A 23,841-nucleotide genomic window follows, 5' to 3' on the forward strand; every position below is an offset into this window, starting at 1 on the left:
CCTCTCCACCTCACAGTCAGCCTACGAGGTCTGTCTTTGAAACTCACCTCCACCCCCTTTAGGCCGTCAGTGTAAGAAAGGAAATGACAAAATCAGAGCCCGGAGCCGCTGATGTGGGAAGTGAAGAGCTGGCCCCTGGAACCAGCTCCATGGTCTGAGTGACTCTCTGAGTTGGTTTTCCCCATCGGGACAACGGGGACTCAGTCCATCCCCAAAGGTGTAGGGGAGGATGAAATAATACAATCTCAGGACGGAAGGGTACTGAGCACAGTCCCTGGCCCACCGTGGGGACTCAGGAGGTGTGGCTTCTTCCCCTTCTGCTGGGATCCCCCAAAACAACTCTGCCTCTGCTGCCCTCTCTCCTCCTCCAGGCCGGATCTTCGATGGGAAGGTGTACATAGGACTGTGCAACTTCGTGGAGCGGTGGGACCAGCTCACCATCTCCCAGCGCAAGGGGCTGAACTATCGGTATCACCTGGGTTGTAACTGCAAGGTAAGCCCCGGGACAGGCAGGTGGGGGTGGGGAGTGCTGGCTCTCAGCTCCAGAAATACCAGCTCCTGCTGCACTGGGTGCTGGGCCCTGGTGTAGGGAAGGGAGTGAGCAGGGGCCGGGGCAGAGGAGCAGGTCTGAGCAGGGGTGGAAGGAATGCTGTCCCCAGGCCGAGGAGCGGAGAAGGCGAGAGCAGAGTGCCTTCTTGCTGCAATCCGCTGCCTCCCGTCCATCTGTGCTGCCCCCTTGGCAGTTGCTGGGGCACAAGGGCCCTTCAGCTTCCCTGGCCCCTCCCTCGGCTCACGTTGGTGGCAGGTACAGGGTCCTTACACTGGCAGGTCCTGCCAAGTGGGCTCACTCGAGCAGCTGACTCGTTGGCGGCTCCACCCTGGGGGAGAGGGGAGGAGAGCTGGCTTGCTGATGCCACACACAACAGAACATGACTCTTGAGCCAGGCCCAATCCCTTGACCCGGGCACAGGGACAAGGCTCGCAGCCTTCCTGCTGTTGGAGGGAGCTGGGCTGTTCTCTCACGTGACTCTCAAAACAACTCTGCAGTTTTTACTACTATCCTCCCCATTTTACAGATGAGGAACTAGAGGCTCTGAGACCCTAACTAACTTGCCCTAAGTCACACAGCTCTCTACGTCTGATGACCACCAGCCTAGGGCAGCTGAACTCCTAAAGTTTATGCTTTAATCCGCTTCCTTAATTCCCTACAAGAACTGAGATCGCCCATCCTGGCTTGTTACCACTTGAGAGAGAGAAGCTCTCTCAAATGTCTAACGCTACCACTTTCTGGCTGTGTGACCTGGCTGCGCCATTCAGTTGCTTAACCTCTCTGAGCCTCTATTTCCATATTTGTAAAAGGGAGAGACAGCTGTTGTCAGAATGAAAGAGAAGAGCATAGCGCAGCCTTTAGCAGAATGTCTGGCGCACAGTAGTTGCTCAGTAAGAGTTAGCAGTAGTATGTTAATTTTCACCAAGGGACCGCGGTGGCTGGGGTCCCCCTGCCGTGGTCCCAGGTTCTGAGGAGTCCTGCCTTGGGCCGGCATCAGGCCTGGGTCCGCCATGGCAGAGTCTGCTAATCGACGGCTGTTACCTAATTGCAGATCAAGACCTGCTACTACCCGCCTTGCTTTGTCAGCTCCAAGAACGAGTGTGTCTGGACCGACATGGCCGCGAGTTTCGGCTACCCTGGCCACCAGACCAAACACTACGCCTGCATCCGGCAGAAGGGTGGCTCCTGCAGCTGGTACCGAGGATGGGCCCCCCCAGACAAAACCATCATCAATGCCACAGACCCCTGAGCGCCAGGCCCTGCCCCGCCTCACCACCCTCCCTTCCCGCTGAGCTTCCCTCGGACACTAACTCTTCCCAAATGATGACAATGAAATTAGTGCCTGTTTTTCTCGCAAATTTAGCACTTCGAACACTTAAAGCAAAGTCTGTGCTGTCGTATGGAGTTTATTCGGAAACATCCTCCCGGCCCCACCCCACGCCTTCTTTTCGGTTTTGACATCCCCCGTTTCCACCCAGGAATTTTTGGTGCCATGCCAGAGAGAATGAGGAATGTACACCCCTCCTCTTCGTGATAACATAATCTATATTTTTTTAGGAAAACAAAAATCAAAAAACTACCCTACGTGGGCACTGTAATGCCTACCCTGCTTTCTTCCTCGCCTCCCTCCCCCCCCCCCCCAGCATCTCCTAGACCCTCCTCCCTCTGCCCTTCTCCTCCATCCCAGCCCAGAAAGGACACAGACAAGGTCGCTGCTGAAAGCCAACTGTTTGAGGATCAGTCAAGGGTAGCAACCAGCTAGACTCCAGGTATGCGGAAGATCTTACACACCGAGGGATGCTACTGCATGTTCCAACCAGACTATGTCTGTCTGTGTGTCTCTCATGTAAGAGGCGCAGGGGGCAGGGAGGAACCGTGAGAGAGGGTCTGAGAGAATGCAGCACACACAATCCCCCCCAGTCCCGTGATGCTCGGGTAGACCAGATGTCTCTGAGTCTGGAGCAAACAGCCAGGCTGCAATAACAACTTTCTTAGTCCGGTGAAGACTTAAACATCTGCCTGAGGTCAGGAGGCTATTTGCCTGCCTTGTACAAAAGCTCCGGTGAAAACCAAGACGAATGTCTTTCCTTTCCCCGCCTCCCCTGAGATTCCCTCCTGGAGAACTCTTTCGTCAACGTGGCCAGGAGCTTGCCCTTATGTAAATTGGACAAATACACACACCATATACACTATCCACAGCTGTAGCCACACAGACTTGGTTAGAGAATACTATTTCCAAGGTAACATTCAGCTCACCGAGGAGGCTGTGTTTGTATACACATTTGCATATACCCACACGGGGACATAAGCTGATTTTTTTTTTTTACAGGACACAGAATTCTGTTCCATGCTGTTAAATACACCAATAGTTTAATCTCTTCTATTTTGTTGTTGCTTGTTGGAAGAAAATCATGACATTCCAAGTTGACTTTTTCTTTTCTTTTTTTCATTTTAATTAAAGTCTGAGATTCTGAACACCCTCAGCATTCCTCTAACTGGGGTCACCTGACCTCTGCCCCTGGCCTTTTCTCCCGCTTCATGTTCAGGGCCTTCATTTCACTGCCTTACTGGCTGGGCTCCGGTGGGAGACGCGAGTTAGTGTGGGTCGGGGGCTGGGCTCGGGAGGGAAGGCTGCGGTGCCCTGCCAAGGCCAGATGGCCAGCTTCCCTGGGCCGGCTTGTCTTTCCCAGCTCACGGGTGGGTGAAGGCCACTTCCTGGGGGCCTCACCGCATGGGCTTAAATGGGTGGTCACTGGGGAAGCCTGATTCTGTCATCAGCTGTAGGGGTTTTCTTTTGTTGTGTTTTTTTTTGGAATAAAACTATAATATAAACTCTCCAGTTAAATAAAAGTATTTTAAATGTTAGTGCTGAGATGAGATGCGGAGAGCAGGCGATCATATATATTTCAGAATGGGGGGTGGGAGGATGGTGACATGGAACATGACTGCTCTCCTTTTTCCAGATCATGGGTATTTATCCTCTATTAGTATCTGTATCTTCAGTTCATTCCGCTTTAGGAAACAGCTGCCCACTGACACAGGAGAACAACGGCAGGCAACACGTTGTGATGTCTCGCGCACACACGCAAATGCCCAGGCAGGGTGCTTGGCGGAACCCCGGGGGGCGGTGGGGAGGTGGTGCGGGGGAGACAGTACAGGCACCTGGCTTCCTTAGGATCAAGGCCACTGCCTTGTACCTTTCACCTTGCGGTCGTGACATTTGGCACGCAGGAAACAGAGGCTTTGCCATCCCCAGGGGGCAGTGTGAGCAGAAGGAGCTGCGGTCAGCAGTCTTTTAAGGGGTGGGCCTCAGACTTGATGTTTTTTAAGATTTTTATTTCAGCCTCAAAGGCTTACAAGGTGGAACCCCTAATCCAACCTGTACAAGTTCCCCTACCCACAGTCGGATGTCAGCCTCCCCTCCACGAGGCATCTGACCATTCTCGGTCCCTGGTGGGGTCCCTCCACTCACCGGGCAAGGATGTGGGGTGGGGCCTGGCATGAGTCACCTGAGGTTTCCCTGCAGACAAGCGGGCAGAACCACAGGCCCACGTGCCAGGCCCCGGTGAGGAGGACAGCAGGTCCTGGGCAAAGAAGGGTCCTGTGCAAAGCGATGTTGCCAGAGGGAGTCTGTGGAGCTTTCCAGAAGCTATAGCTTTGTTTATTTCACCTGTTCACTGACTGTATAATTTAAAGTCATTTATGTAGCTGAGGCACTTCTGTATTTCAATCATATTGTGAACGTTTTATTTTGCTAAATCTTATCATGTGTAGGCTGTAATATGTGTACATTGTGTTTAAGAGAAAAAGAAATGAAACCCAGATGCCACCATTTTCCCGAATCAAATTCTACAGTGGAACGGAGGGTAAATGCTTCTGTGGCGCAGGCGGCTGGACTGGCGAACCGGGGAAGCTACAAGGGGCTGGCGCTGAGGCCCCTCCGGCCCCCTCTCGGTCAGCATCCGTGCTCTCTGGAGGAGGCAGGAGGCGGGGAAATGGCAAGCAATTCCATGTCCTTGCTCTGCATCAACTGGCCCCAGGCAGTCTGCCGGCCATTCCCATTCCTCTCCTCCCCTGGTCCCTTTGCCAATTGGGAAGCCATGATTTCTCCTAAATCCCGGGCCATGAGAGCTGTCATTCCAAGACCTCTTGGTGTCCCCTGGCCATCTCTCTGCCTCCCTCTCCAGGAAGCCCGCCAGGCTCTGCCGCTCTGTCCAATGCTCCCTGTGGCAAGGCAGGAAATACTGGGAGACTCCTCACCCAGCCCCAGACCCAGCGGTCAGGCTACAGCCCACAAACACCATTTTTCATACCCTGGTTCCTGAGCAATTCAAGAAATAAATGATTTATTTATAGGGGCAGCTCTGTCTCAGAGACACCAAGGGAGACCGTACCCTCCCCTGCCCCAGCCCGTCATCCTGGGTGTGACGATGGCCAATACAGATGCCCCCACGATGACACCCAAGTGCTTGGCTCCCGGCTGCCCAAAGTTAAAAAATATCACTAAAATAGTTTGGCACAAGGAAAATGCTTTGAAGATCTGATGGCAGAGGCAAAACAAAATGGGGACGGGCAGGAGAGGTAGATTTCAGCAGCCGCCCAAGTGGCTCTTGGGAGGCGGGAGGAACTTAGAGACCGGGCCATGCTCCGAGGGGAGGGGCTGCGAGGGCCCCCCCCCCAGGGACCCCCCCCCCCCCTCAGCCAGTCTGCTGCCCTGAGGCCCAGAAGTGATGGAGAGACACCAACCAGAGAAAACCCTGTCTGGAAGGAATGTATTTGTTGCTAAATTTTGTAGCACTGTTTACAGTTTTCCTCCATGTTATTTATGAATTTTATATTCCGTGAATGTATATTGTCTTGTAATGTTGCATAATGTTCACTTTTTATAGTGCGTCCTTGATTCTAAACAGTAAAGTGGTTTTATTTCTATCACACACCTGCCGTCTCTCGCCTCCTTGTGTCCTGGCCGCCGTCGGGGGGATACAGGTCACAGAGGGCCTTGGAAGCCGGTGGGTCCCGCCTGCCCTGGCCCCAGGCTCCAGGTCCCTGCACACTCCCCTCGCTCCACTCACCTCCATGGCCTGGTCCCTCCCCGGGCAGGGGGAATTTCAGGAGAGGCCTCTTAGATTTCCTCCTGGCTGCTCCTCCAGCCCCGCCCTTGCTCCCCGATTCTATGTCCACGGTTCTCCATCATTCCACAGAACTGGGATCTTTACCTGGTTACCTGCTAGTGCTACAGGCACTACCGGCTGGGAGCCCTGACTTGGCCTGCCCGTCTCCTTCCTCAGAATCTCAATCACGTGGAAGTGGGGAGGGGAAGACTGCAAAGATGTCAAATGCCTGCCTGGAATTCTGAGTGTGGCATGAGTTCAATGCCAGGAACTCATGAGGCCTGATCGTAGACAGCAAAGCCTGCCCAGAGCTTAGAGCCACCTGTCACCCCCAATGGACGCTGTAAACCCTTCACCCAATTGTCACCCCATTGCTGACAATGTCCCAGGGTAGAGCTTTGCTTGTATTTTAAAGCGACACAACTTTGAACACCTATCGTACGCCAGACACAGCACTCAACACACAGGGTTTCATTAAATGTCAACAACCCAGTGAGGTTGTTCCTCTATCACTGGTGGTTTTCAGCGATGGGAACTCAGACTCACAGACATGAATTCATTCCCCAGGATCTAGTCAGCAGGCAGAGCGAGGAGTCATGCTCAGGCTGGTTTGACGATAAACACTCCATTTCCCCACTGTGGTCACGCTTTGCTGGAATATGCCGGGTTCCACACGCCCTTCTTATTCCAACCAGCACATCCTGCATGCTAGGACTCTCATGGCATTGGATGCAAGTGAGAGATAATCAATGGCAACCCGCTGCATCGACTGCTCCCACCTGGAGCCTGCAGTCCTACCCAACAGTGTCTCCAAATGGGATTGTCCCGCTCAGCAGCCTGAGCTTGGAAGTCCACAGAGGCCACCGTCCCCTGCTGGTACCCTCTGATACCCTATTAACTACCCTGTTCTCCAAGACTCCCATGCTTCCTGAGGCAAGTGGAGCTACGGCCCTGGGCTCCTGTGACCAACCGCACAAGCAGGCATGTCTCGGGCTGTTTCCAGCTGCTCAGGACTCTCCCACCCAACTTGCACCAGCCACGGGGTGGAGAGCGCTCCAGCCCATTTAAAACGACCATGACCTCTGCCCTCAGGCTATCCAAGTTAAGCTCCAACCACTTCCCAGAGACAACCACAAGTGTATTCAAAAGTTGGAATGTGAAGAGGACACACAAGGAAACTGCCCTTCAACAATCCATGCCAGTCAAACATTACCGCTTTTATTAACATAGAGTGGAAACCAAGTCCGGCGCAGGTGCAAACAAAATAACATCCCGCCTCTGAAACATCATTTACCCTTATTATCAACCTTTGGCCCCCACATGCTCGTTCAAGTTGTCCCCTTGTGTGCCCCAAACCCCTGAAGTCCCAAGGAACTCTGCCCCCCTTGGTCATGCGTTCTGCGGCCTCAATCCCACCTGCGGAGGGAACTCTTCCCTTAGGACAGCCGGGCGTCCCGTAAGACACTGCGGTTCTTCCCGGGAGAGCCACCCCGGGCCCACCTCCTCCATCCAAATGGACGGAGAACACAGACACGTGTCACTCCAGATCACGCGAATAAGCAGCGTAGACAGGACACTCACCATTGGCTTATGGTTGGGGAAAAACGTCTGCTCCACCAGCGGGAACTTCTCAGGACCGAGGGAGTGGAAGATCTTAATGAGCTGAGAAAACTAGGGGAGAAGAGGAGAAAACATTGGTCAACACCTGTCATCCCGTATGACAGGGCCACCCGTGACCCCGGGGCTCGAGCGTCTGACGGCTCTGAGCTGAGCTACAGTGGCTGCTCTCTGCCTACGGGGAAAAGGTCACAGGCCTTAGCTGGGCATCTGTTATCTCGTTCATCTGGCTGCATCAGCCCCTTCATTCCTGCCAGGCACATTGAGTTCAGCTCAATAACTTAATGCACATTTCCTAGACCAGTGATGGCGAACCTTTTGAGCTCGGCGTGTCAGCATTTTGAAAAACCCTAACTTAACTCTGGTGCCGTGTCACATAGAGAAATTTTTTTGATATTTGCAACCATAGTAAAACAAAGACTTACAATTTTTGGTATTTATTTTATATATTTAAATGCCATTTAACAAAGAAAAAATCAACCAAAAAAATGAGTTCGCGTGTCAGAGGTGAACGTGTCAGTGTCATAGGTTTGCCATCACTGTCCTATACCCTCAGCCTCTCACACAAGCAAAACCTGCTGACATTCACGCCATGTCCCTTGCCTGCCGCGCCCTTCTTTCTAGAGAGGCACATGGCATAGGAGTTTATGTCACAGACTCAGGGTTCAAATTCCTGCTCCTGCACTTCCGTTCTGGGTAACCTGGGAAAACCACATCAGGTATCTGAAATTCAGTGTCCTCGTCTGTGGATGGAGAAAACGAGACATCCAACCTCATAGGGCATTGCAAGGATTAAATGTGCAGGGTATTAAAGGGATTTAGGCGTAGTTGGGGGAGTGGAGGCGTGGTATTTTGGGGAAAGCCTCTCTTAACAGGCAACATCTAAATGGAGACTCAACTACATCAAGTGAGTGAATGAAACAAGTGAATAAAAGGTGGGGGAAATCAAGTCTTGGGGGTTGGAAAGAGGGCTCCCAAGTTCTGGCTTCACGCCTGGACTCTGGGTGAGTTCCTCAGCTGTTCTGAGCCACCTGCACGTGATAATGATGGACCGAATGCCAGGCAGCACAATGTTCTGGTCCTTGCTCAGTGCTCAATAAACAGTGCCTACTGCTAACAACAGTGACATGACAGAATATCAGTCAGAACAGGACGGTACTGCCTCTTACCACTATTATCATTATAAGACACCACTATACCATAATATGTGTCATATGATATTTGTTAGGCAGTCATTACAAGAAGGGGACTGGGATCCAAGTTGCTCATTCAGCTGCCTTTTCATTCTGAGGTCTCCATGTTGGGGAGCAGGCCCGTTTCAGGCCTGGGAGGGCCTCCCATCACCCCCACCTCGCTCTGGGTTAGCCTAGCCGCCACCTACCACCCAGGGCTTGCTGCAGAAGTTGTAGACGGAGTAGAGGGAGTTGACGGCGGGCAGCCCTCCATACTGCAGGCCGATGACCAGGCTGCGGTAGTCTTCACCCAGGGCCATGCTGTAGGCGTGCTGGCGGACCAGGATGAAGTCTGGCTTGAAGGACCTGCGAGAGAGGGGCCGACAGCAGCGTTACTGCGCTGTGCACTGAGGAAACACCATGCATCGGCCACAGGCTGCTGGGAGAGCACTGAGCCGGTGTGGCCACTGCCCGGGAGCCCTCCGTTCACAATGGGGATGGGGTGGTGGTATTTTGGATGAGGACGGTCAGCTGCAAACACAACGTAAAATGACTGAAAACAACTTTCACTTTCATTCTGCTTCCCTTTCTTTTTATTTTTCATAATATTCTTTTTTTAAAAAAATATTTTTTTTATTGATTTCAGAGATAGAGATAGAGATAGAGATAGAGATAAACATCAATCATGAGGGAAAATCATTGATTGGCTGCCTCCTACAAGCTCCACACTGACGATTGGGCCTGCAACCCAGGCATGTGCCCGGACTGGGAATTGAACCCTGGCCTCCAAGCTCATAGTTCGACACTCAACCACTGAGTCACACCAGCCGGGCTCGCACCCGCTGCCAGCGCCGACCCCACTTGCACCCACAGCCGGCACTGGAGCTGCTGCTCGCACCCACTGCTGGTGGCCGGCACTGGTCCCGAATTGGTACCATCAGCAGGTGCGAGCAGCGGCTGCTGGCCCTGATTGCCCCTGTGGGCTTCTTCACCTCCCCCTGCTCCTGAGGGGTAACTGGAGCAGCAGCCACCGCTCGCACCTGCTTACGGCTCCAGCCCCACTCGCACCCACTGCTGGTGCTGGCCCCAATCGCTTCGCACCGTCAGTGGGTGGGAGCAGGGCCAGTGCCGTCAACGTGTGGGAGCCATGGCAACAGGAGTGGGGCTGTTGGGAGACAGGGGGCTGGGGGCTGCAACCGGAGGGGCTGGGCGGGGGTGTGGAGGATGGGCCAAGACCCGCCTCTGTGCTGACTGCAGCCTCATGGCCCACAGTTCCTTTCAAGGTGCACGAATTTGTGCACTGGGCCCCTAGCATATCATAATTAAATCAACCAATCATCTACTCTCATCAAATAGGCTATTTCCAATATTTCACATACGTTCGTCTTTGCACAAAAATCACTGCCTTCATTTAAAACTATCTCCTTAAGATAGATTTAAGAAGTGGGATTACTGGGTTAAAGGGTATAAACTTTCTAAAATGTAATTTAAAAAGTATGTCTTTTAAAATTTTTTTAAATTGATTTTGGAGAGAGAGGAAGGGGGAGAGAGAGAGAGAGAGAGAGAGATGTGAGAAACATTGATCAGTTGGCTCCTGCACGCGCCCCAACTGGGAATTGAAACTGCAACCTGGGTATGTGCCCTGCCCGTGAATTGAACCTGCAACCTTTTGGTGGCGAGTGACACCAGATGCTGTCGAGAGGCCCGTGGGGCCCACCAGCAGCCGCACATCATGGCGACTGTGGGAAAGGGGCTTGGTGGGGTTATGAACAGCTGGGCTCTCTGATGAATCCTGGCCTCTCTGTAAAGTTTATAATCCAGGAACATGAGTTGCGGGAGGAAGTAGCCTTCCTCACCTCCTTTCTCAGTCTCAGAATCTGTCTGTTTATCCTGCTCTCTGGCTTCCCTTTCGTTCCTGAGACAGTGTCCATGCCGCTCCACCCCACTCCTCCGTCCCCCTGGTGAATCCACACTTTATGGGTTGAAGTGTGTCCCCCACAAAGACACGTCAAAGTCCTCAGCCCTGTTACCTGCACGTGTGACCTTAGGGGAAATAGTGTCTGCAGATTTAATCAAGCGAAGACAAGGCGATGCTGGAGTGGAGGGGCCTCACCCGATGCCTGGGAGTTTCAGGAAGTGTAAATGCAGACACAGACACGGAGAGCAAGAGGAGGGCTGCACGCGACGAAGGAGGTAAAGATCGGAGGGACGTGTCTACACGCCAAGGAGCACCAAGGATCGCTGGATCCAGGAGGAGCCGGGAGGAGGCAAGGAAGGACCCTCCCCAGGTCCTGGGAGGGAGCCCGGCCCTGCCACATGTGATCGCAGATCCCGGACTCCGAGCTACACGAGAATCCATCCCTGTCGTGTAAGCCGCCCAGCCTGGGGCACTTCGTGACAGCAGCCTCAGGAAACACAGACGCAGCCCACCCCCAATGCTTCCTCTTTCTAGCAGCTTCCAGAACGTTCTGGTTCCTTTGCTGGTGTGTGTATCCTTCCACAGCCCCTTCCAACTTCCCAAACAACCAGCCCAACCCCCACAACAAGGAAACCTTCGCTTCGAGGCGGAAAAGGAATCAACATTAAGCGATGGTCATGTTTACACTTTAAAATGTTAACGAGTCAACGCGCTGATCAGCGCACGCAGGTTTGTTTGGAAGGATGATGTTCACCAAGGGCTCAGCTGGCTGCTCTGAAGGTGTGGTGGGACATGAGGTTACTGCGTTCTCCCGCAGGCTCTGTGGCACTGACTGCGTTTTAAAAAATAAAAAGAAAAAGAACACGGAACGTTTTTACAACCAGGAAAAAACAATGAGGTCATCTTCATTTGGGGGGAAAAAATGATCAACGTGACAATGCTGTAACGCCACGGAAAATGCTGCCGGGACAATTTCATGTGACATAAAACAAGAGGAAAGAGACGCTGTGTGACTAGCACGCAGTGAACACGATGGTCCTGGCAGGCAAGACGGAAAACGGCTACGCGCGAAGGTGGTGAGGCTGCAGGCGAGCTCTGTCGCTTTGAAATTTTCCATTTTCGTGACACTGTGGTTGGGGCATTCATCAGAACTTCTGGTTAGCGTCAATCCAAAAGTGATCTGTGAAGCAAGTCCCCTCCACTCGGCCGGGCAGCCATAACCAGCCAGTCCTCCTCTTCCCTCCATGGCTACACCCTGGACAAGGCAATCCACCCCTGCCAGCCCCGGCTCCCATGCACCCATCGCCACAGTCCTCGCCTCTGGCTGCCAGGCCCCTTTCTACCCCAATGAAACCGCCCCTCAGGGCCAAACTCCAAGGTCAGGTGGCTTCTGCTGTGCCCTCACTCCCTGACCTCAAGGAATAGCTAACGCACCGTGAGCCTCTATTCTAGGCCCTGTGTGCATCTTCACCCCGGGAAGCCTGACAACCATCCTCGGAAGCTGCTGGTATCATCTCCATTTTCCAGATGAGGAAATGGAGGCACAGAGCGGTGAAGGAACTTGCCAAGGTCACACACCTGCTGGTGGGGGGACCTCAAACCCCGAAGCCTGGCGGCTCTGGAGAAGGGGTCCCGGTCTCCGCATTATCGACGTGTTGGAGCTGGATAGCTCTTTGTTGTCGGGGGACAGCGTGGCGGGGGGTTGGGGTTTCCTGTGCACTGCAGGACCTTAGGAACATCTCTGGCCTCTACCCACTAGACACAATAGCACCCTCTGCTCAGGGGTGACAGCAAAAATGTCACACGCTGCCAGGAGACCTCTGGGGGCAAATTCCCCTGTGGAGACAGTGGCCCTGAGTGCCTCCCCTGTCCTCCGTGGCCTCTGCAGCATCACCTCCATCCTCCCCGCCCAGCCTTGCCTCCCGCCTCCAAGATGCCCTCTTCCCTGTTTCCCAGCTGCTTCGGCTGGCTCCTCCCTTCCCATGGCTCCTCCTTTCCAGTGGCTCCTCCCTTCCTGTGGCTCCTCCCTTCCCGTGGCTCCTCCCTTCCTGTGGCTCCTCCCTTCCCATGGCTCCTCCCTTCCCATGGCTCCTCCTTTCCAGTGGCTCCTCCCTTCCCATGGCTCCTCCCTTCCCGTGGCTCCTTTCCAGTGGCTCCTTCCTTCCCGTGGCTCCTCCTTTCCAGTGGCTCCTCCCTTCCTGTGGCTCCTCCCTTCCAGTGGCTCCTCCCTTCCAGTGGCTCCCCTCCACGCTCAGCTTCGGCAGCATCTCCATTCAGTGGATTCCCCACCTCCTCACAGGCAATGGTGAAAATGACTCCCATTCACAGAGCACTTCCCAAGGAGTCACTCTCAGGCTGTGAATTATTCTCTTTAATCCTCACAGCGACCCTCTGAGGAGGAGCGCACCAATGGCCTTATTGTCAAAAAACAAAGGCACGGAGAAGTCAGGTACAGGAAGGCCAGGCCCACGCGAGACCAGCTGTGTGCATGGACACCAGCACCCAGCACCGTCCACCCAGGCAAACATCTCCCCCTCACCTCAGACCCACTGTGCCCGGACCCCCCGCCATCAGCGCTTTCTCGGACCCCTGAGTGTGTCTTACTCACGTGGGCATCACCCACGCCACGTCTCCTGACGGCTCACAGGCTGCGTCTCCTACTTCACTTGCCCTGGGCGAGGTGTTCTCCACCCAGGGCAGGGGCTTCCCTGCCGTCTCCTCTGCAAATTGTCCAAAGAGACCCGTCACTCTCCTGAACAAAGGGCTCTGCAGGCCGCCACTGTTTGCAGATCGATGCCCAGATGCCTCCGCATGAGTCCTGCGTCTGGTACGGCTTCTAGACCTCCACGGTGGCCACCCCCAGGAGGCACCCTGCCCTCCGGCCACATGGACTCACGGCTGCCCCCAGAGGCCATGGTGTGTCACATGTGTGACTCTACACACTGGGAAAGGTGCAGCAAAGGGCCATTCAGAGAGAGCACTGTGGACATTAGGGATATTTCTATGTGTTCCATACAGAAACAAGGCATGCCCGGGGTGCCCTTGCTCACCTGTCTGCTCTGACCAGTTTTCCAGCGCCCACTCTTTTTAAAAAATATGCATTTTTATTGATTTCAGAGAGGAAGGGAGAGGGAGAGAGAAATATCAATGATGGGAGAGAATCATTGATCAGCTGTTTCCTGCACGCCCCACACTGGGGATCAAGCCTGTAACCCGGGCATGTGCCCTGACCAGGAATCGAACTGTGACCTTCTGGCTCATAGGTCGACGCTCAACCACCGAGCCACGCCGGCAGAGCTCAATGCCCACTCCTAATAAACTTTCCCTGGTGTTATCTGCTTCCTGGGATACAGTTGGCCAACACTTGCACACATGCACACACATACACACACACACAAAAGCACATGTGCACGCGCGCACACACACACACACACACACACACTTTGAAAACAGCAAAATTCCCTGTAACAACCAGGGGTTGGGAACTACGTGTGAGAACCTTTTCCTGGTGCCCAGCACACAGTAGGCGCTCAGGAGAGGCACGTGGAAGTGGAGCGTGCTCTGGCCTCGCTTCTCAGGGTCCTGGCCCCTCTGAAGTTAGTAACACTTCATCAGTGAGCCAGGAAAAGGATCTGAAGAAGCCAGGCAACGCGTGAGTGTGGGGAAATGTGACGTGGCTTCCAGCTCTGTCCCTGACTGGCTGTGGGTCTGAGAGCACGGCTTCGCCTCCCTGGGCCTCGGTTTCCTCACTGGCCAAAAAAAAATATTGGGCTAAGTGACCTCCGAGGGCCCTTCCTGGGGTGACTGCCTCCAATTCCAGACTTGGAACCAAGGCTCTCAACACCCGGCTCTCCGTCACGTCTGTCCAAGCGTGACTTTCTGTCACATAGCGGTAGGTTATGAGAATCGTGATTACAAACGACGGGGACCTTGCCAAGTGCCAGACACCTATCAGGGGCTTTCAAGCCTTACCTCCTCCGACCCCACACAAAGCCCCTGTGAAGTGGGTGTTTAACTTGGGCGGGGCCCCCTGGAAGCAGAGCCCCACACAGGTGTCCGACAGCCTGCGGTTCACGGAGGCAGGCGTGCTCTTGAGAAGAGGCTGTCGAGGACGAGGGATGCGGGACAGGATGAGGAGGGTGCAGTCACGGCTAAGTCTAGTCTTGGCCTGATCCTCAGGGGCCTCTGGGGCATGAATAGTCCCACCGAGTTGTCCACCTGAGGGAGGAGGGCTGGGCTTTTGGGTCTCCAATATCAGTCAGTTAGCAACTCCCCAAATGGGAGGGGAGAGATGGCAGAGGGAGTCAGCCTCTGGGTGTGTCAGGATGGTACCATCAGCCCTAGGCTCTGAAGGCTGGAAGTAGAGCCACAACCGTGGCATCACAGTGGTGGAGGGGTGGGCGCTCTGGCTGGCAAAGGGGATCTGAGCAGAGAACTACCCAATACTACAATGAGCCCATTTGACAGATGAGGAAAATAGAGGCCTAGAGAGATTAAACACCCTCTCAAGATCACAGAACGACCAAGTATACAGGTTTGTATTGTTAGGTACAAGTCACATTTCCCACCAACGGTCCCCAGCCCAGCCATGTTCCCAGCACCCAGAAGGGTGACTGCACCCAGGGGCGCTGGCCTGTGCTCGACAGACCTGTGCTTGTGAGCTGCAGCTCGCCAGGGCCCTGGGGCCTCAGGTGGCATGTCTCTGGGAGGGTTTGTCCTCCGCCCATGTGAGGCCTGGGTGGGGTGCGGCTCCGACAGCTGCCCGGGCTCCAGGCTGTCAGCGGCCGGCTCCAGCCGCGGGCCTCCTGCCAGGCTGCCTGCTTGGGAAAGGGAACATTATTCATCGGGGAGATAAGGCAGCCGATGAGAGATGGGGCTCAGAGCAGCTGCTCCTTGGGCCGCGGCTGGGGAAGCACAGGGGGAGGGCGAGGGGGGAAGCCCATTTTGAGATAAAAAATGATGGTGCTGCTGGGGGGTGACAGGGAGCACATTTCGACCCAAAGCCCTCCCCATAGACAGCCAGGCCTGACAGGCCACACATGTGCCATCAGGTGAACTACCGAACAAGCCAGGGGCGCTCATCGGCTCGCTCAGCAGGAAACCACCCCCTGGAGGGGGCATGGTTCTCAGGAGGCAAGACTGGGGCCCCCCTGGCTGGGCTACAGCCCGAGTCACTTGATTCCTGCCCTGATGACTTCAGGGGGGCTAAGCTCTCTTCCTGCGCTCCCCCAAGTCTCCCCTCTTCTCTAGAAGCCAGCCCACAACCCAGGGAATGGTCCAAGGTGAGGAGCAAGTGTGAGGTTTCTGTATTTTATCTTTTGTTTTTTTGCTTGTTTTCAGAAGGAGCAGGAGTGATGGGCTCGTAGGTGGGGGTCCTAGACCGCGTGGAGGTCCTGGTGGGGACCCTGACCTGCCCGACCACCTTTCCAGCCTCCTCCCACCCATGGGGCTCCATCCTTTCTGACCGCCTGGAGGGTCCCTGCAGTGGCGTCGCCATCCTGACCTCCCGACTTTCACTCCTCCTTAGCGGACAGACAGGGAGGGGTGGGTAGAGGGGCCTTTGAAAGTATCTACGGCCCAGCCCTGTGGCTCAATGCTTGAGTGTCCACCTATGAACCAGGAGGTCAGGGTTCGATTCCTGATCAGGGCACATGCCCGGGTTGTGGGCTCGGTCCCCAGTAGGGGGTGTGCAAGAGGCAGCCGATCAATGACTCTTTCTCATCATTGATGTTGCTCTCTCTCTCTCCCTCTCCCTTCCTCTCTGAAGTCAATAGAAAAAATATTTTTAAAAAGTACCTACGATAGTATAGTTCTCTTTATAAAAACGCTGAAAGGAATCAGGTGACGGCAGGGACTGCTCACAAAGCCCATCGCGTGTGCGAGGCCCTTCTGTCTTCTTACAGCTTTCCCTCGACTGATCCCGACAATTACATTTCCAGGTAGGTGTTTGGGTTTTTTTAAAAGAGAAGACAGAGTGCCTGGGTGTTTGTTATATTATTCCCTGTATTTCTTCAATGTTTAAAATAGTTCAGAATTGGTGTGTTTTTTTTAAAAAAAAGGGTCTTAAGTAAAAAAGGAAACGCTAGTATTTGCTCAGTTGGTGTGCTCAACTACATATGTTTACAATTATTCCAGGCTTTATACACAGGAATATTTCAAAAGAAGACGAACGCCTGGGCGTTGTTCCCACCCCTGCGAAGCCCCCTGGAGCCCCACGGGCCCCCTCGCTCGGTCCCTGCCTCTCTGTGCTGGGCTCCACGTGGTCTCATCACGCAGCATCAGAGCTGGTGATTTATGTCGGCCAACTTCCCGTTTCCTCCCTCTGGGCTGTGAACCCCGCCAGGGAAGGGGCGCTGCTGGGTTTACCTCTGTATTTCCGGGGCCTGGCCTACCGAGGAATCTAGATGCTCCATAAAATTGTTAGACTAAACGGAGCCTCTCTGGGCCTCCCTGGGCGAGGACGCAGCCGCTGACGGCAGGGAGGCTGTGGAGCGTGAAGGGAGCCATGTGGGCCCTGCCCTCCCCGCGGGAGACATATGGCAGTAATTTTTAGGACTATCACCCAGCCAGGGCTTCCAGCATAAGTGTTTCCAGCTACACCTTTCCCTGTGCCCAGGAACTTCCTCCGACAGGATCTTGGCTGCAGCCCGCTCAGCTCACGCCCATCAAAACAGGAGAGGCAGGGGCAGCTTTCGCGGAAGCCCTGTGGGTCTCGCCCGTCGTGTCTGGAACTGGGACCCTGCAGGTCGGGGGGTTGCTTCGAAGTGGGGGTTCTCAAGCTTAGCTGCCCACTGGAATCCCCTGGGCAGCTCCCCAAACTATCCACACCCACACCTTCCCTCTCTTTCCGCCCGATGATGTCCTGCTGTGACTGGCCCGGGGCTGGGATTCTCAGTTCTCCAGGTGACTGGAACAGACAGTCGTGTTGGGAACCCCCGTTAGGTGCCCTTTGCAGAAATGACAGCTGCCACCAGGTTACCTGGGGCGGCCTCGTCATTCAACGCACAGTGACGGAGCATCTATGACGTGACAGGTGTTGAGGAACGAAGGGGGGCATTTGTGATCTCTGTCTCACAGAGCAGAGGTGGGGCAGCTGGCTTTGGTATGCACAGAGCACACAGCCAAGGAGGGTCTGTCGGGGCTCAGTGCATCCCAAGACCGCCGTCATGTGTCACCGACTAATCACAGGGCAATTCCCTGCCCCGTCCATAGCGATGGCCACTGAATGGCTGCTGGACAAAGAGCAAGGTGGTGACTATAGACACAATACTTAGGTACGTTTCTCCAAAGTCCAGGTGGCATAGAGGGACTCTTTCCCCAGCTGGGTGGGATTTCGATACTCAACGCCAAGAAACACGTCAGCAAGTGGCACAAGCATGGCAACCTGGGCAACATTTCTAAGAGCTTCAATATACGTCTAACCTGCTGGTGCGTGAACTGCTCTGAGGACCATGGGTGGAGGCCAACACTGGCCAAGCGCCTCTGAGCTCTATGAATCCTTGCAGTAACCCCAGAGGTCAGTGAGTGGGCTGTTCAGGGCATGGACGTTGGGCTCAGGCCCTGCTTCTACCATGCAGCAGCTGTGTGGTCCTGGAACACCAGCAAACACTTCAGTGCCTCAGTTTCCCCATCTGTGAAGAACAGGAGGGTAAAAGAACACGCACCTCACACAGTGGCTACAGGATGGAAGAGGCCAAGCCAGACAAAGAGGGGAGGCCAGCGTCCGACACACAGTGAGCCCCTGAGAGTGACAATTCCGATCACGAACGCTGACAGGTAGGCGGCATTTATTTGGGACGCTGGTCAGAGTTTCCATGCATACCAATTTTTAAAAACCTTCTTTGATATCTTAAAAAGCGGTAATTCGTGGACACGAGACCCCGTGGCAGGCCTGCTGGGAGCCCTCCGAACCTTGAAGCTTCCTCCTCCAGCGGTTAGCCTCACCAGCCGGTTCCGCGCTGCAGGTCCCCCTGCTGTGCAGATGTCGCTGCAGCCTGGCTCCTTCCAGCCCCACCTTCGCGCACTGTCCTCATGGGCCCCTCATGTGGGAGCTCTGTTTAGGGTCTTGTGTCCACCTTCCAGGATCCTTTCCTGAACCACAAGCCTGGCCATGACTGCAGGCGTTTTCAATGACCATGGACGTCAAAGCCTTTTCGATGCTGTTCTGACTCTTGTTTTCCTACGTGGCAGCATATCTGGGACAGCCTTTCATGTCAGCACAAACGGAGGTGCTTCTTGTGTTTGGGATTGTACCTCATTGCATGGCTCTGCCCTCATTTCTCTAACCGGCACCCTGGGGACGGGCAGTGAGGTTGTGTCTAACCTTTAGCGACCAACAGACGCTTCTGAGAATGAAGCTAACCTCAACATTCACACAACACCTACCACCAGCTGCCTGCCACCCATCTGTATGGAATGTAGTGCTTACACGTGTCTAGAAGAATGGCACCAGGGAGCTGGGTGCAAAGAAAAAGGTGTTTGACAGCCTCTGCTTCTCTCTTCTGGATGCACAATGATTTTGGCTGCAAATAACAGTCAATAAAATGCATGACTCACATCACCGAGCAATGATGACAGTGAGAGGGGTGAGGGTATCAGAGGCTCAGCGTCATCCTCTGGACCCAAGTTCTCAGTGAGCTACCCTGGCTCCTGGGGTCACAGCCTCTGGCTGTGAGAAAGGGCCCCTTTCCTGAGGGCTTTGAAGAGGTGAGGCGGCCTTTCCAGCGTCCCCTCTCGGTCCGCAGGCCGACACTCTACCCACTGAGCCAAACCGGTTAGGGCAAAATACAACAATTCTATAAAGGGCCCACCAAGTGTGCAATATACTCTACATCCTTATCCTGGAGACGGTAAGGAGGAGAAAGAACAGGAGGTTAAATGACGGAGGAGATAGGGCAGGGATGCCAGAGGCTCTGGGTGTGACTGGGAGGGTGTTTCCGGACGAGGTTAACATTTGAATAGGGGGCGGAGTGGAGCAGACTGCCCTCCCCCTGTGAGTGGACCCCGTCCATCTGTCAGAGGCTGGAGTAGAATACAAGGCTGACGGAGAAAGGATCCTTCTCTTTGCCTGAATGTCTTTGAGGTGGGACGTCAGTGTTTTCCTTCCTTCGGACTTGAACTCGGACTGGGATTTACACCATCCGCTTTCCTGGGTCTCCAGCGTGATGTGTAGACCTTGGACTTGTCAGGCTCCGTAATCACGTGAGTTAAGTCCTCATAGAACATACATACATACGTACATGTGTTCTATTCCTCCTATTGGCTTCGTGACTCTGGGGAACCCAGACCAAGACGGACACCGAGGGAAGGATCATGAGAAGAAAAAGCAAATATGCTGAATATGGGGACAGAAGGACAAGAGCCTGGATCCTGGATGGCAAATTCTCTCGCTGGACACAGCAGCATCCCGGCTCTTAACTGTGTGAGAAAAAGAAACGTCTTTATTGCCAGCCGTGTACGTGGCGGGTTTTCTGTTACACGCAGTGAAAGCCCAGTTATCTCGCATCGCTGGGGCTCATTGCTCCAGTTACTCACTAGAGTACAACTGGGGAAGGGAAGGGCCTGAAATGAAACTCACAGGCAGGTCCGCTGCCTCCTAGATGCAGGGTTCTGAGGGAGGGGTTCCGGGGAGGCAACGGCGTCAGTGCCTCAGAGTGAGGACGCTGGGGCCAGATCACCAGCCAGCAGACGTGTGACGTAGTCTCTCTGTGTGCCCGTTTCCTTGCTTGCAAAGAAGGGATCATAACGATGCTGTTTAATAACATTGTTGGGAGGATTAAATGAATTACTTAATGTAACACCCTTAGAGCACTACCTGGCACATAGAAAAATGCTCAATAAATGCTAATCACAGGTAAGAATTAGACATGGGTCAGCCCTGGGGAGTTTGGGGTCTAGCTTGGAAGTCAGGAAGCACACACATACAGCTCAGCTGGCATGGCTCAGGGGTTGAGTGTCGACCTGTGAACCAGAAGGTCAAGGTTCAATTCCTGGTCAGGGCACATGCCCAGGTTTCAGGCTCAATCCTAGTATGGGGCATGCAAGAGGTAGCCAATCAATAATTCTCTCTCATCATTGATGTTTCTCTCTCTCTTTCCCTCTTCCTTCCTCTCTGAAATATATCCTATCTAAAAATAGACAAACATGGTAATTAACCGTAACTTCGCTACCCTTCCCATTGGCTAATCAGGGCAATATGCAAATTAACTGCCAACTAAGATGGTGGTTAACCACCAACAAAGATGGTGGTTAATTTGCATACTCACAATGATGGGAGGCGAAAGGGGAAGGATGGAAGACAGTGATCAGAAACCCAGGCACAGGCAAGAGCCAGGGAGCAGGGCAAAGGTTGGCCCTGGAGGCCACCTTTGCCCTGCCACCAGTGGGTGATTGGAGAAGCCTGGGGGGTGGAGCAGGGAAGCGGACACAGACAGTGAAGGAGACTGCAGAAGCCGGATGCAGGGGCAGGGAAGCGGCCACCCCCATCGTCCGCGGCCGCCCCCATCGTCCCCGGCCGCTGCTTCCCTTCCCTGCACCCAGCTTCTGTGATCGGTGACTGCAGAAGCCGAGTGCGGGGGCGATCGCAGAAGCCGGGTGCGTAGGCAGGGAAGCAGCCTCTGCCAGTGCCCTGGCCGTGGCTTCCCTGCCCCACACCCGGCTTCTGCGATCGGTGACCACAGAAGCCGGGTGCGGGTCAGGGAGGCAGCCGCTGCCAGCATGCCGGCTGCGGCTTCCCTGCCCCGCACCCGGCTTCTGCGAATGGTGATGCCTATTTTTGCATGACACTTAACTGACTACCCTCCCTGGAAGCACAGAAGAATAAGCCCCCAGAAGAAGAAGCCGCCCACCTTTGGTCCAGGCGCCAGCGCCTGGGTCTGGCTGCAGCCCAGGAGATGGACAAGCTACTGGCCAGAGGTCCCAGGCTGCAGACACCTGGAGAAGCTACCAGCCCTGTGGTCCAGGGCGCCAGCGCCTGTGGCCAGGGAAACAGGTTCCCTCTTCTCCTATTGTAGTCATTACTTCAATATTCCCCTTCTGATTTTCTCTCCTGTGCTGCAACCCAACTCCACTTTTCATCGAAAGGATACGGAACAGAGAGAGCAGTGTTAAAAGCTTACATTTTTAAGCTGGTAAGGTTGGTACTTAAACATATAAATGGAAAACTAGAGTCCTTAAGGTAACAAAGGCTACAAAGGATAGGGACAGTGCATGACCTATTATATCCAGCAATCCATATGGGGACTGAAAACTGCAATGATGACAATTACTGAAGATATGAATCAACTACAATAGTTGACAGGGACAATTCTTCCATCTTTGAAAATATCTACATCAAATCTGTTTAAATAGATTTTCATCTGCATAATATAACACATTCTGACAAGACCACCACCACCACCAATGTGGTCAGTGTTGTGCCGTAAAATGTTTAATAACTGAGGGACACCCCCCCCCCCTCGAGTGCACAAATTTTGTGCACCGGGCTACTAATATATATACACACACAGAGTATATAACACACACATACAAATATGATACCGAAACCTTAAAGATATACATTCACAGTTTACTTCTTTCATTCTACAGTAAACTTAACACAGTAACTTATTATCATAAGAGACAAGAGGCTAAACATGACATTGCCTTCAAGGAAGCTTTCGATAAATCGCTGGAAAACAGAACCACAATAATAGGCTGACAAAAGACAAAAGAAGGTGGGTATTTGTGGACAATCGCGGCATTTGACATTCATTGTAATAACACGAGACGGCAAAAGATCACACTTCGCAGAGCTTTTTTGTTTTTAAAGCATTTTCCTGGATCAAGCGGCTCTGTGAGGAACGGACACTGTGAAACCTCTCCCAGCCTGACCTCGTGCGAGCCTGACCTGATGAGCAGGATTCCCATGCTGCAGGCGAGGGACCACGGACCCACTGTGAGGTTCGCGTGAGGCGACTATAAACACACTAACTTCTCTAACTGTGCGCGGCTATCAGCGGGTAGTAGTTCAGAACTCAGATTCTCTGGGGACTGTTAGTAACCTGCACTCCCCCCCTCGCCCCCGCCCTCCCCCGATAACCTCAGCCCCTGGAAAGGCCCCATCCCTCCCGAGGGCCCTGTTTAACCCCCTGCCCCGGAGGCCTGGCTGCGGCACTGGCCCTCGGAGAGCTCCTCTGGCTCTCCATGGGTCTCCAGATGGGGCAGGGGCCGGCAGGTCCTGAAGGCTCTGCCCCCAGCCCCAGCCCAGCCACCGGCCCAACCGCTGAGCACCCTGGGCCCTGCAGGAATGTGAGAGCCTGGGCTGGCGCCTGCCCTGTGAGATAAAAATGTGCTGGCAGCAGGACGTTGGGGACCTTGCTTTCCTCTCTGCTGAGGTCTCAGATTCCTGCAGCATGAAGCTCCCTCTAATCGCTGAGATCGGAGGCCCTGGCTGGGGAGCGCTGCCTACTTAGGAAGGTACGTCCGTCTGAGCCAGGCTGCCCAGCAGAGAACGGCGCTGGTGTGGGGCTGTCCCTGCCCGGAGGGGGCGCCTTGCTCCCCTACAGCAGAGCTCTCACTAGGGACAGTGCCTCACCAGGGACACAGGGACACTCCGAGGGGCTTCCCAGTGCCTGGGAAGGGCGGGGACTGTGACCCAGCTCCCATTGCTCCACCTGCAGAAACAGCAGCAGCGGAGGCCGTCACACCTGGCTCCCCAAGGGTGAGGCACGCAGGCTCTGGAGCTGGTAGCCTGGGTTCAAACCCGGACTCGGCCCCTTCCACCTCAGCCAAGTTACTTTCAGCCTGTGACTCACATTCCTTTGGGAAAATGAAGAGACTAACAGTATTTACATCACAGAGCTGTTGAGGGGACTTGAGTTCATGCAACGTGCCTGGCCTGTAGTTAGTACGCAGTGAATTTCAGCTATTTCTATTACTTGACCTGTGATTGTGATCGAGTCTTTCACCGACCTGAGCCTCAGTTTCTTCATCTCTATAATGGGGATAACAACACATCCGGAGTCCACTTCCCTTTCTCCCTTTGTTAACACTCACCACACTTGTCATTACTCATATGATGTCTGTCCATCGATCTATGCTACATCTGCTTGCACAGTAGGTGCTCAATAAAAGTTCACCGACTGAAGAAATGGTACCACTGTCAGGACTGAATGAAGCAATCATACAGGCAGTTTGATCTGACAAAAACCACAATGGCTTCCGTGTGTGTGTGTGTGTGTGTGTGTGTGTAAGTCTCTGTGTCTATCTTTGGGAGAGAGGAAGTTGGGCTGTCAAGAAACCTGGGCTGGTGCCTTAGACGGTTTGGCTCAGTGGATAGAGCTTCGGCCTGTAGACCAAAGGGTCCTAGGTTCGATTCCAGTCGAGGGCATGTACCTTGGTTGCAGTCCCCTCCCCGGCCCGGGCCCTAGTCGGGCTTGTGCAAGAAGCAACCCATTGATGTGTTTCTCTCGCACCGATGTTTCTGTCTTTCCC

At 54.0% G+C, this 23,841-nt stretch overlaps 2 protein-coding genes across 3 annotated transcripts in view; one reads left to right on the forward strand and one right to left on the reverse strand.

Annotated features, from left to right (window-relative positions):
- The window catches only part of TIMP3 (TIMP metallopeptidase inhibitor 3), a 54,382-nt gene extending 48,898 nt beyond the window's left edge, over positions 1–5,484 (forward strand). Inside the window, exons 4-5 of the mRNA XM_081082857.1 lie at positions 372–493; positions 1,602–5,484. Of these exons, the coding sequence (XP_080938983.1) occupies positions 372–493; positions 1,602–1,799 (320 nt within the window). The 3' untranslated portion in view covers positions 1,800–5,484. The remainder of the gene's footprint in view (positions 1–371; positions 494–1,601) is intronic.
- Positions 1–23,841, reverse strand: part of SYN3 (synapsin III) — a 419,516-nt gene that overhangs the window by 242,969 nt on the left and 152,706 nt on the right. For both annotated transcript variants that reach the window (XM_081082855.1, XM_081082856.1), the window contains 2 exons: positions 8,660–8,816; positions 7,243–7,332 (listed from right to left, as the gene is read on the reverse strand). In XM_081082855.1, the coding sequence (XP_080938981.1) occupies positions 7,243–7,332; positions 8,660–8,816 (247 nt within the window). The remainder of the gene's footprint in view (positions 1–7,242; positions 7,333–8,659; positions 8,817–23,841) is intronic.

This window comes from Myotis nattereri, assembly GCF_964212035.1.
Source record: "Myotis nattereri genome assembly, chromosome: 2".
Classification (NCBI taxonomy): domain Eukaryota; kingdom Metazoa; phylum Chordata; class Mammalia; order Chiroptera; family Vespertilionidae; genus Myotis; species Myotis nattereri.